General features: G+C 46.1%; 1 protein-coding gene across 1 annotated transcript in view; it reads right to left on the reverse strand.

Moving 5' to 3' along the window:
• LOC122541208 (antigen peptide transporter 2-like) overlaps window positions 1–12686 on the reverse strand; it is a 97343-nt gene extending 84657 nt beyond the window's left edge. Inside the window, exons 1-4 of the mRNA XM_043677832.1 lie at window positions 12097–12686; window positions 11345–11459; window positions 2475–2605; window positions 899–1104 (exon numbers count right to left, since the gene is read on the reverse strand). Of these exons, the coding sequence (XP_043533767.1) occupies window positions 899–1104; window positions 2475–2605; window positions 11345–11459; window positions 12097–12619 (975 nt within the window). The 5' untranslated portion in view covers window positions 12620–12686. The remainder of the gene's footprint in view (window positions 1–898; window positions 1105–2474; window positions 2606–11344; window positions 11460–12096) is intronic.
• Between the last annotated feature and the right edge of the window lie 270 nt (window positions 12687–12956).

Here is a 12956-nt window from a genome sequence, read left to right on the forward strand (position 1 = left end):
GACCTACAATGCCATTAGGGAGTGAATTCTAGCATTTTGACCCGGCGACAGTAAAGGAACGGCAATACATATCCAAGTCAGGATGGTGAGTGGCTTGGAGGGGAACCTGCAGGGACTGGTGTTCCCATATACCTGCTGCCTTTGTCCTTCTCGATGGAAGTAGTCATGGGTTTGGAAAGTGTTGTCTGAGGATCTTTGGTGAATTTCTGCAGTGCATTTTGTAGATAATACACTGCTGCTACTGAGTGCCGATGGTGGAGGGATTGAATGTTTGTAGATGTGATGCCAATCAAGCTGATTGCTTTGACCTGGATGGTGTTGAGCTTCTTGAGTGTTGTTGGGGCTGCACCCATCCAGGCAAGTGGGGAGTATACCATCACACTCCTGACCTGTGCTTTGTAGATGGTGGATAGGCTTTGAGGAGTCAGGAGGTGAGTTACTCGCTGCAGTTATTCCTAGCCTCCAACTTGCTCTTGTAACAGAAGCTATTGCAGCTGCTGGACCTGACTTCAGGTGTTAACATCTTTGTTTCAGTGGCAGGAAGCTCAACCAATAGAAGTGTAAATATTTATACTTTTACATTTGAAACTGTTAATCAGTTCTACATCTTTGCTGAATAACTATCATTTTCACAATGAAGAAACCTACTTGATGGATCTTTGTATTCTGAACTTAAAATATTTTAACTGATTATACCTAAAGGATCTGAGGTGAAAACAGAAACAAGCTCCTGAGTTGGATGGTCAGCCTTAATTATATTGAATGGGAGGGCAGGTTTGTCGAGCCAAATGGCCTAATCGTGCTCAGTTTTCTATGTCTCTACGTAAACAATACATGATTGATCCAAATGAGAGCACTTTGCGACTACAGTCTGTTGTACTGCTGGCTGCGTACTCACCATGTGATACTTATTATACAGCTTCTGAAGGACTATGGTGAGAGGAGACTCTATAAATATCAGCAAGGTGAGCTGCCATGAGAGGGAGACCATGAAGAAGAGGACTCCGACTGTCTTCACCAAGCTTCGCAGGAAGACATTCACATTTAATCCAACAGAGCGACTCATGAGCATGGTGTCAGTGGAGAGGCGAGAGGCAATATGACCTAAGGAATAAAACAATATATATATATTTATGTGTGATGAATATGGAAACCAGCAGGGATATTAATATAACAATATGAGAGTCTGCCGGTCATGTATGTTGTTCCAGCATGACTATCACCTATGGTAACACAAGAACATGTCTCAGATTATTTTTGTAAGGCTTACGACAAAATCTCTCACAGTAGTCTCATCCAGAAGATTAAGATGCATGGGATCCACAGTGACTTGGATTCAGAATTGGCTTACCCATAGAAGACAGAGGGTAGTGGTGGAAGGGTATTTTTCAGGCTGGAGGTCCATGATTAGTAGTGTTCCTCAGGGAACCATACTGGGACCTCTGCTGTTTGTGAGATATATAAATATCTTGGATGAAAATGTGGATGGGTGGATTAGTAAGTTTGCAGCTGATACAAAGAGCGGTGGAATGGTAAATAATGTAGAAGGTTGTCAAAGGATCCAGCAGGATATAGATCAGTTGCAGACATGAGCGGAGAAATAGCAGAAGGTGTTTAATCCAAGTAAGTGTGAGATGCTGCACTTTGGGAGATCAAATGTTCAGGAAAGGTATTCAGTTAATGGCAGGTCTCTGGACAACATTGATGTACAGAAGGAACTTCGGGTTCAAGTCCATAGCTCCCTGAAAGTGGCCATGCAAGTGGTAAAGAAAGCGAATGTCATGCTTGCCTTCATTGTTTGGGAAACTGAGTACACGAGTTAGGTTGTCATGTTGTAGTTTTTTAAGATTTTGGTTAGGCTACAGTTAGAGTACACCATTCAATTCTGGTCACCACAGGATGTGGAGGCTTTGGAGAGGGTGTAGAAGAGTTTTACCATGATACTGCCTGGATTAGAGGGCATGAGCTATAAGGAGGAGCTAGAAAACCTCGGGGTTGTTTTCCCTTGAGTGGCGGAGGCTGAGGGGAAGTCTATAAAATTATGAGATGCATAGAGAGGGTTGATGGTCAGAATCCATTTCCCAGAGTTGAAATGTCTAATATTAGGGGGAATGCATTTAAAGTGAGAGGGGGAAAAGTTCAAGGAGATGTGAGGGGCAATTTGTTTTCGCACAGAGTGGTAAGGGTCTGGAATGCACAGCCGGGGCTGGTGGTGTTGGCAGACACAACAGGTGCATTCAAGGGACTTTTGGATAAGCACATGAATATGCAAGGGATGGAGATATATGGACCAAGGGCAAGCAGAGGGGCTTAGTTTCATCTGGTGTCAGGTGCGGCACAACATCATGGGCCGAGAGACCAATTCCAGTGCTATACTGTTCTATGTTCCATTAACACAATGACTTCGAACAGCTGTACGAATTCATTACTAACCACATCTTTAATATTTAAAAGCTGTTTGGTGCTATCCTTACCAGACCGAGTTATTTCAAAGAAGCCGATTTCCTGCTGTACCAGGGATGAGAAAAGCTGTTCTCGCACCCGTTTGTTCAGTCGGCACATTGTGAACATGAAGAGGCCTCCCCGGAGACCGGCTGAAATGGAGCTGGAAAAGAACAATTCCTTCAGTCAGAAAGCCTAAGGTGGATTATAGTTACTGGGCTGGTCTCCTTTTCTTCCCTCTGAGCACCTGAAATTTAGAACTTCACATCCTAATACCAGCACCGTCCATTAATTAGAGCCAAAACACAAACTATTCATAAAACACAGCACAATACAGGCCCTTCGCCCTCGATGTTGTGCCAACCTTTTATGCTACACTAAGATCAGTATAACCTAGAAACCCTTCATTGTACTACCTTCCATGTCCCTATCCATGAGTCGCTTAAATGTCCCTAGTGTACCTGACTCTACTACCACCACTGGCAGTGCATTCCACGCACCCACCACTCTCTGTGTAAAGAACCTACCTCTGACATCTCCCCTAAACCTTCCTCCAATCACCTTAAAATTATGCCCCCTCGTGATAGCCTGGGAATATGTCTCTGACTATCCACTCTATCTATGCTTCTCCACATCTTGTACACCTCTAGCGAGTCACCGCTCATCCTTTATCGCTCCACTGAGAAAAGCCTCAGCTCCCTCAATCTTTCTGCATAAGACATGCCCTCCAGTCCAGGCAGCATCCTGGGAAATCTCCTCTGCACCCTCTCTAAAGCTTCCACATCTTTCCTATAATGAGGTGACCAGAACTGAACACAATATTCCAAGTGTGGTCTAATCAATGCTTTATAGAGCTACAGCATAACCTCACAGCTCTTAAACTCAATCCCCCTGCTAATGAAAGCCAACAGACCATTCGCCTTCTTAACAACCCTATCAACATGGGTGGCAACTTTGAGGGATCTCTGCACATGGACTCCAAGATCTGTCTGTTCCTCCACACTGCCAAGAATCCTGCTTTTAACCCTTTATTCTGCATTCAAACTCAACATTCCAAATTGAATGACTTCACACTTTTCCAGGTTGAACTCCACCTGCCACTTACCAGCCCAGCTCTGCATCCTGTCAATGTCGCAATGTCCCAGCCCTCCTCACTAACCACAACTCCACCAACCTTTGTGTCATCAGCAAACTTATTAACCCACCCTTCCACTTCCTCATCCAAGTCATTTATAAAAATCACAAAGAGCAGAGGCCTCAGAACAGATCCCTGTGGAACTGGTCAATGAGCTCCAGGCTGAATACTTTCTGTCTACCTCCACCTTCTATGGGCCAGTCAGTTCTGTATGCAGACAGAGAAATTTCCCTGTATCCCATGTTTCGTTGCTTTCTGAACGAACCTACCATCAGGTGCCTTATCAAACACATTGTTAAAATCCATATACACCACATCCACTGCTCTGCCTTCATCAATGCGTTTTGTTACATCCTCAAAGAGTTCACTAAGGCTTGTGAGGTATGACCTGCCTCTCACAAAGCCATGCTGACTACCTCTAATCAAACAAGGGCTTTCCAAGTAATCATATATCCAGTCTCTCAGAATCCTTTCAATACTTTGCACACCAATGATGTAAGACCACTGTCTGGTCTGTAATTCCCAGGATTATCCCTATTCCCTTTCTCAACAAGGGAATAACATTTTCCACCCTGCAATTATTTGGCGCTACTTCAGTGGACAGGGAGGAAGCAAAGATCATCGCCAAAGATGCAGCAATCTCTTAGGGGAGAAAGTGAGGACTGCAGATGCTGGAGATCAGATCTGAAAATGTGTTGCTGGAAAAGCGCAGCAGGTCAGGCAGCATCCAAGGAACAGGAGAATCGACGTTTCGGGCATAAGCCCTTCTTCAGGGCTTATGCATGAAACGTTGATTCTCCTGTTCCTTGGATGCTGCCTGACCTGCTGCGCTTTTCCAGCAACACATTTTCAGCTGCAGCAATCTCTTCCCTTGCTTGCTGAAGTAACCTTGGGTATATTCCGTCTGGCCCAGAGGATTTATCCATCTTCATATTTTTTCAAGTTTTTCAGCACATCCTTTTTCCTAACATCAACCTGTTCTAGCATATCGGTCTGTTTCATGCTGTCCTCAGAAACGTCAAAGTCCCTCTCAGTAGTGAAAACTGAAGCAAAGTATTCATTAAGTCCCATCCCTACCTCTTCCGACTCCAGGCACAAGTTCCCTCCACTATCCCTGATTGGCCCACCCTCACTCTGGCCATCCTCTTGTTCCTCACAAAGTCCATTCTTCAGTTCCTTCCTGGTTACCTTGTAACCCTCTGAAGCCCTGTCTGAACCTTGCCTCCTAACCTTAAGTCAGCTTCTTTCTTCCTCCTGATTCGATATTCCACATCCCTTGTCACGCAAGGTTCTTTACGTAGAGTCCCTCCAGTATCTTTATCCCAAAGGTGAACTGAATTTCTTCAATTCTGAGGAAGGGTCACTGGACCTGAAACAGTAACTCTGATTTCTGTCCACAGGTGCTGGCAGACTTGCTAAGCTTTTCCAGCAATTTCTGGTTTTGATTCTGTTTCCCTGGCAGCAAAGACTACATCAGAGATTCCTCCAACAGGTATAAATTCACACAGTGGATTTCCTCAGCCAGAGGAAGGTGGTTCAGGAGAACGTGAGTCAGGATTTTCCCTGCTGTGGACAAGAGGGAAACACCTTCCACAGCGTGATTATCTTGCTTCTCTAAGATATTTATAATTGTTACACTCCTGAAATTGGGAATAGGAAAATGGAAGGGGCGCGTTTTCCCTCCCAATAGTTTTAGATTTTCTAAAGAAACCACTGACGTGATTTTTGTTCCCAGAAAAATACAAGAAAAATCTTGAGCACAACACCAAGAACTATTCATTACATTCCTTATTGTGACCAAAGTATTTGACTCAGTAAACCATGAATTATGTGCTCTAATGATAAGGATATCCAAAAAAATGTCATTCCGGCTCTGCAATTGCTTCATGAGGATATGACTGTAAATGCCTCAAGTGGGAGATCTGAAACAGAGACCTACAGCATCCAGCCTGGTATTAGACAAGGCTGTGTGATAGCCTCCATTCTATTGACAGTCAACCTAACAGTGACGATTTGCCTCCTCAACAATCAATGTCCATCTGGTATCAGTATTAAATACCATCTTGATAGGAAACTCATTTACCTCAGGCCTTTCTGTATCCAAACCAAACTGATCACGTAGATGCACATGATCTGCAGTTTGCAGTTGCCTGTGTTGTTGCCCACTCTGTGAAAGATTTGTACCCATTCTCAATCGCTTCAAGCCTCCATGCAAGAAACAAGGCCTGTTTTTGAATATTGTGAAGACAAACCTCACCTCTCAGCCAAATACTCCCCGTCCCTGATACAATGGAATCGAGACTGTGGAATATCTTGATCAGACCTTGACAGCCATCCTCTCAACAGTCTGCCATTGATGAGGAGATCGAGCCCTGGAGCAGCTGTGCCATTTCAGCTTTCTACAAATGACAGCAGCGAGGGTTTGGCTGCAGCAATTTGGACTGAAGAGAATCAAGGAGGAAGCTCAGCTCCATCCAATGAGGCTGAGGAACAACACCAGCCATGTTCATGGCCCATAAAACAAAATCTAGAGAGACCTCAGAAATGGACCAAACATCCAAATGTACAATTCAGTTGATGTCACCACATTCCTGTACTGCAGCAAGAACTGGGCTGTGTATCAGTGACACATAGCAGTACCCGGGAAATTCCATCATCAGTGTCACTGCTGCTTCCTCTGGATTCAAACTTTAATGTCCCCAAAGCCCAGTCTATGAACATTCAGGTAAAACATCTACACTATTATTTAAATGGACTGATCATGGGGTCCAGTAGCTGAAATCTCTGCTCTGTGAGGCCTCATTCTCTCAAATGGAAAATGTTCTTGGGAAGGACAAAGAAAACCCTTCAAAGACACAATGATATTCTCCTTGAAGCACAATCTTGAAGCAGCATTAATCTTAACTTTTCAGAGGAGCTTACTACCATTCACTCAGAATGGTGACAACTTGTCCATCAAAGGGCACTTTGTGTACCAACACCTTAATGATGAGACAGAGCAGTACCAGAGAAGGCAAGACGAGGACAGAAAAGGAAGCTATTCTCCTCCTCTCCCCTTTCTCCTCTTCTCCCTTCCCCTCACCTTCTGCAAGGACTGTTTCCTCCAGGACACCCTGGTCCACTCCTCCTTCACTCCCAGCATCCCTCCATAGCCCCACGGCACTTCCCCTGTAACCGCAGAAGATGTACCACTTGTCCATTTACCTCCTCCCTCCTCAGTATCCAAGGGCCCAAACACACCTCCCAGGTGAAGCAGGAGTTCCCACAATTGAGTCTACTGCATTCGCTGCTCACAATGTGGTCTCCTGTACACTGGGGAAATGATTCACAGACTGGGTGACTGTTTCACAGAATATCTACATTCTGTCTGCAAAAATCTACCCAAGATTCCAGTTGCCTGCCACTTTAACACCCCACCTTATTCCCTGACCAATATCTCTGTCTCTTGTTTGCTGCAGTGCTCCAGCACAAGCTGGAAGAACAGCACCTCATTTTCTACTTGGGGACCCTGCAGCCTTCAGGACTTATTACTGTATTGAGTTCAATAATTTTAGGGTCTGAGCACCTTCTCCAAAGTCCTTATCACATGAGAGTGCGATGCTGGAAAAGCACAGCAGGTCAGGCAGCACCCGAGGAGCAGGAAGGTCGACGTTTTGGGCTGGAGCCCTTCATCAGGAATGAGGGTGGGAGCCTGCAGGGATAGAGAGATAAATGGGAGGGGAGTGGGGCTGGGGAGAAGGTACCTGAGAGTGCAATAGGTGGATGGAGGTGAGGGTGAAGGTGAAAGTGATAGGTCAGAGGGGAGGGTGGAGCGGATAGGTGGGGAGGAAGATCGACAGGTGGAACAGGTCATGAAGACGGTGCTGAGCTGGAAGGTTGGAACTGGGGTAAGGTGGGGGGAGGGGAAATGAGGAAACTGATGAAGTCCACATTGATGCCATGGGGTTGCACAGCCAATACATTTTCACCCACTGAGGGGGGCTCCCATTATCAGCCTTTTTCCTTTCTCCCTGGCTCATCATTATCCATTCCTTTACCTGCCTAACTTGTTTTCTCTCTAAATCCATTTCCACCCATTATGTAGTCCTTGACCAACCCCACCCATCCACCAAACCCAGCTTCACCTTACATACCACTTTTCCCTCGCCATCATCAGTTCTGAAGAAGGGTCACTGGATCTGAAACATTCAATTTGCTTTCTCTCCATGGATTCTGCCAGGCTTGCAGTGTTTATCCAGCAGTTTCTGATTTTGTTAAAGGAAAGGAAGCTAATGCTGCACTTTGCATCCCACTACCGCATGGGATTGCCCAAAGATGGATAGTTCAAGAATCAGCCTGATCAGACACCTGAACTCCCACTGCAGAAACCCTGACCCTGGGTGAACATCATCTTCAGATTGAGAACAGCTGATGACTAGAATGACTGCTGAATCTCCACACATCTCTAGCTTTAGGTGCTAGCACTGCCTGCTTAGAAGGACATGTCTTTGGGTGAGCTACATTCCAAGCTCGTAGTGACAGAGATTATGTGCAACTGGTATGAGTTCAATGTGTTGAAACCATCTCCATATTGAAGAAGTTCCATAGCAAATGACTGAGAAACACACACACAAAGACAGATGGAGGAACATACTCTTTCTGCAGGGACACAGTCCAGTCTCTGTAATAAGTATTAATTAATTTGTTGCAGCCAGAACCATCTTAATTAAACTCAGATGTACTGCACAGAAACAGACCCTTCGGTCGAACTTGTCCATGCCGACCAGATATTCTAAATCAATCTCGTCCCATGTACCAGCACCTGGCCCATATCCCAGTAAACCTTCCTATTCATATACCCACCCAGATGCCTCTTAAATATTGCAATTGTACCAGCCTCCACCATATCCTCTGGCAGCTCATTCCATACACGTACCACCCTCTGCGTGAAAAAGTTGCCCCTTCGGTCTCTTTTATATCTTCCTCCTCTCATCTTAAAACTAGGCCCCCCCACCCACCACCGCAGGGAAAAGACATTGTTTCTTTACCATATCTGTGCCCCTCATGATTTTATAAACATCTGTTAGGTCACCCCTCAGCCTCCAACACTCCAGAGAAAACAGCCCCAGCCTGTTCAGCCTCTCCCTGTAGCTCAGATCCTCTAACCCTGGCAACATCCTTGTAAATCTTTTCTGAACCCTTTCAAGTTTCACAACAACTTTCCGATAGGAAGGAGATCAGCATTGCATGCAATATTCCAAAAGTGGCCTAACCAATGTCCTGTACAGCCGCAACATGACCTCCCAACTCCTGTACTCAATACTCTGACCAATAAAGGAAAGCATACCAAATGCCTTCTTCACTATCCAATCTACCTGTGACTCCATTTCAAGGAGCTATGAACCTGCACTCCAAGGTCTCTTTGTTCAGCAACACTCCCAAAGGCCTTACCATTAAGTCTACAAGTCCTGCTGTGATTTGCCTTTCCAAAAATGCAGCACCTCACATTTCGCTAAATTAAACTCCACCTGCCACTCCTCAGCCCATTGTCCCATCTGATCAAATAATCACTACAGTGTGGAAACACACCCATCGGCCCAACAAGTCCACACTGACCCTCCAAAGAGTCATGCACCCAGACCTATTCTCATACCCTATTATCCAATATTTAGCTCTGACTAATAGAGTCATAGAGACTGGAAACAGACCCTTCGGTCCAACCCATCCATGCCGAACAGATATCCCAATCTAGTCCCACCTGCCAGCACCCGCCCCATATCCCTCCAAACGCCTCTCAAATGTTGCAATTGTACCAGCCTCCACCACTTCCTCTGGCAGCTCATTCCATACACAGACCACCCTCTACGTAAAAAGGTTGCCCCTTAGGTCTCTTTTATATCTTTCCCCTCTCACCCTAAACCTATGCCCTCTAGTTCTGGACTCCCCGGCCCCAGTGAAAAAAACTATGTCTATTTATCCTATCCATGCCCCTCATAATTGTGTAAACCTCTATAAGGTCACCCCTCAGCCTCTGATGCTCCAGGGAAAACAGCCCCAGCCTGTTCAGCCTCTCCCTGTAGCTCAGATCCTCCAACCCTGGCAACATCCTTGTAAATCTTTTCTGAATCCTTTCAAGTTTCACAACATCTTTCCGATAGGAAAGAGACCAGAACTGCATGCAATATTCCAACAATGGCAGTACCAAAGTCTCACAACCCACAGAGAAGAAATTCCTCATCTCAGTATTAAATTGGTGCTCCTTTATTCTGAGACTATTCCCTCTGGTCCTACACTTTGCTGTGAGGGGAAACATTCTCTCAGCATTGATGCTATCAAGCCTCTTAAGAATCATACGTATTTCAAAGAGATCACCTCTCATTTTGAACTCCAGTCAGTAGAGTTCTTAGCTGTTTAACATTTGCTCATAAGACAATCCCTCCATATCGGGCATCATCCGAGTGAACCGTCTCTGAACTGCCTCCAATGAAATGATCTATTTCCTTCAATAAGGAAACCAAAGCTGCACTCAGTACTCCAGCTGTGGTCTCCCCAGCATCTTGTACAGTGGCAGCAAGACTTCCCTGCTCTGACACTCCAATTCCTTTTGAAATAAGGGCCAACATTCCAGTACCCTTCCTGATTACCGGTTGCCCCTCTTTGCCAGCTTCCTGTGTTTCATCTACAAGTCCCCACATGTCCCTTTGTGTTGCAGCTTTTTGCAGTTTAAATAATACTGTTCTTTTGTTCTGCCTTCCAAGATGAACAACTTGACATTTTGCCATATTATACTCCATTATTTAACCTATCAATATCTCACTCTAAACCATTTGCAACATTCTTGCAACTTTCATCTATTTTTGTGTCGTCTGCAAATCTGGCAAACATTCACGTCCTTCTTTCAAGTCATTAATACATATTATAAATAATCGTGGTCCCAGCACTGATCCCTGTGGAACTACGCCAAACCTGAAAAAGAACCCCTTATCCCTCACTGTTTCCTGCCCATGACGTATTTCTCCGCCTGTTCTGATATACTATCTCCAACACTGTGGGCTCTGATTTTTGAGAGATGCCTTGGTGAACGCCTTCTGGAATTCTAAATACAACACATCAATGGTTCCCCTCTATTCACTCTGGTTGATACTCCTCAATAACCTCTCATAAATAAGTCAAATGTGATTTCCTTTTCATGAGGCTATGCTTGATTATGATTTTTCCAAATATCTTGCAATTACTTCCTTAACAATTGATTCCAATATTTTTCCAAAGATGTTTGGCTAACTAATTTATTTGAATTCACAAGCTTCTAGAACACTGCCCCTTCACCTGACAAAGGAGCAGCACTGTGAAAGCTTATGATTTCAAATAAACATGCTGAACTATAACCTGGTGTCATCTGACTTCTGACCTTGTCCAACCCAGTCCAACACTGGCACCTCCACGTCAAGGCTAACTGATGACAGGGATGGGGGAATAGACTGTTACCAACTTTTTGCTTCCCTCCTTTGTGAATAAGGGTGTCACATGATCAGTTTTCCAATCCTCTCCAGAATCCAAGGATTCTTGGAACATTTCACCTAATACATCCACTACCTCTGCTGCTATGCCTTTTCGGACCACAGAACAGAGCTGGGGACATATCTGCCTTGAGCCCCATTCATTGCTAAATGCAATCTTCGTCAATCCAAACAGTGACTATCACTGATCAGGATTTTCCTAGGATTGAGGTTGTTCTGTGAGATGTAGCAGTCTCAGGAAGGGACCATTGACGACTTCAGTAAATCTTACCTTCCCAGGGAGCTGAGAAACATGTAGAATATGGCCATGAGGAACGCTTGATGGTCATAACGGGAACTCAGTAAATCAATCACCTTCCCCGTGTAATAGGGAACAAACATCTCACCTGGAAGCAAACAAATGTAACTGTTGTATTCAAATCACGAGAGAGAACAGCCTCAAGCCTTAGATGGAATGAAGAAATGAGGAAGGAAGGAAGTGGTGGGGTGTAGGGTTGAAAACATAAGAAATAGGAGCAAGATTAGGCCATTCAGCCCCTCAAGCCTGCTCCACCATTTCACCTTTTTAAAAAAGGTTTTGTGATTTACACATGAAAGTGAAACTATCATGATATTCTAACAGATGAAAGGCTTAACAATCAGTTTTTCAATGTAATAATTTCAGTTACATCACACTGTAAATTTTTTCTAAAACTTCTGTGTTAGGACTGAGCCCTCCACAATCACCTGAAGGAGCGTCGCTCCGAAAGCTAGTGCTTCCAATTAAACCTGTTGGACTATAACCTGGTGTTGTGTGATTTTTAACTTTGTACACCCCAGTCCAACACCGGCAACTCCGAATCATGACTATTCATCTGCAGGTTTTTTTTTGGTCTCACATCTCCCTGAGAGTCAGGGTCCTCCGAAGCTCCCCCTGTACCCTCACCCCTCTGACTGTAAACCCCTCACCCACACGCCCTCCCTCCCCCCATTGGACCCACCCCCAGCCCCCTCCCCCGGTCACTCCCCCCGGGGCGGACTCACCGATCACGGCCAGGGTGAGGAAGGTGAACGCCCCGCTCAGGGGGACCAGGTCGGGCCGGGACAGGGCGAGGAGGCGGCGCCTGATACTGCGCTGTGTCCCCGGGAGGGAGCCGCGGGCCCGGGCCCGGAGCAGCGCCGCCGCCGCCGCCGCCTCCAGGAGGGCGAGGGCCAGGCCCGAGGCGGCGTGAGGGAGGAGGAGGGCGGCCAGGGAGCGGGGCGCCAGGCCCAGGCCCAGCCCCAGGGCCCGGGCCCGGGCCGGCAGCAGGAGGCGGTACAGAGCCGGGGAGAGGCCGCAGCAGGCGGTGTACAGCAGCAGCGGGCGGTGCAGGCCGCCCAGGCTCCGGCTCAGGGCCAGGCAGAGAGCCAGGGCCGAGAGGGCCGGCCCCGGCCCCGGCCCCGCCAGCAGCGAGAGCCCCAGCTGCAGGAGAGGGGGCAGGGCGGACAGGAGCAGGCGCTGGGGCAGGGGCCGGCCCGGGGCCGGGGCTGGGGCCGGGGGAGAGAGCGCTGCTCCCGGGGACTCCATGGGCAGCAGCTGCAGACACAGACACAACAGTGTCCCCCAAAAGTTTCACTTTCACTCCCAGAGACAGAGGGAGCCGCCCCGGAATAAAATCATCATCAAATAAAGATCAGTAACATAAATCAAACCATTAATATCAATAACAAATATCGAATAAAGATCATTAACAAATCAATATCAATAATAAATATCAAATTAATATCAATAATGTGGAGATGCTGGTGTTAGACTGGGAAGGAGAAAGTTAAAATTCATCCATCAGTAACATAAATCAAACCATTAATATCAATAACAAATATCATCAAATAAAGATCAGTAATATAAATCAAACCATTAATAT

The sequence above is a fragment of the Chiloscyllium plagiosum genome, chromosome 37 (assembly GCF_004010195.1).
Source record: "Chiloscyllium plagiosum isolate BGI_BamShark_2017 chromosome 37, ASM401019v2, whole genome shotgun sequence".
In the NCBI taxonomy this organism is placed as follows: domain Eukaryota; kingdom Metazoa; phylum Chordata; class Chondrichthyes; order Orectolobiformes; family Hemiscylliidae; genus Chiloscyllium; species Chiloscyllium plagiosum.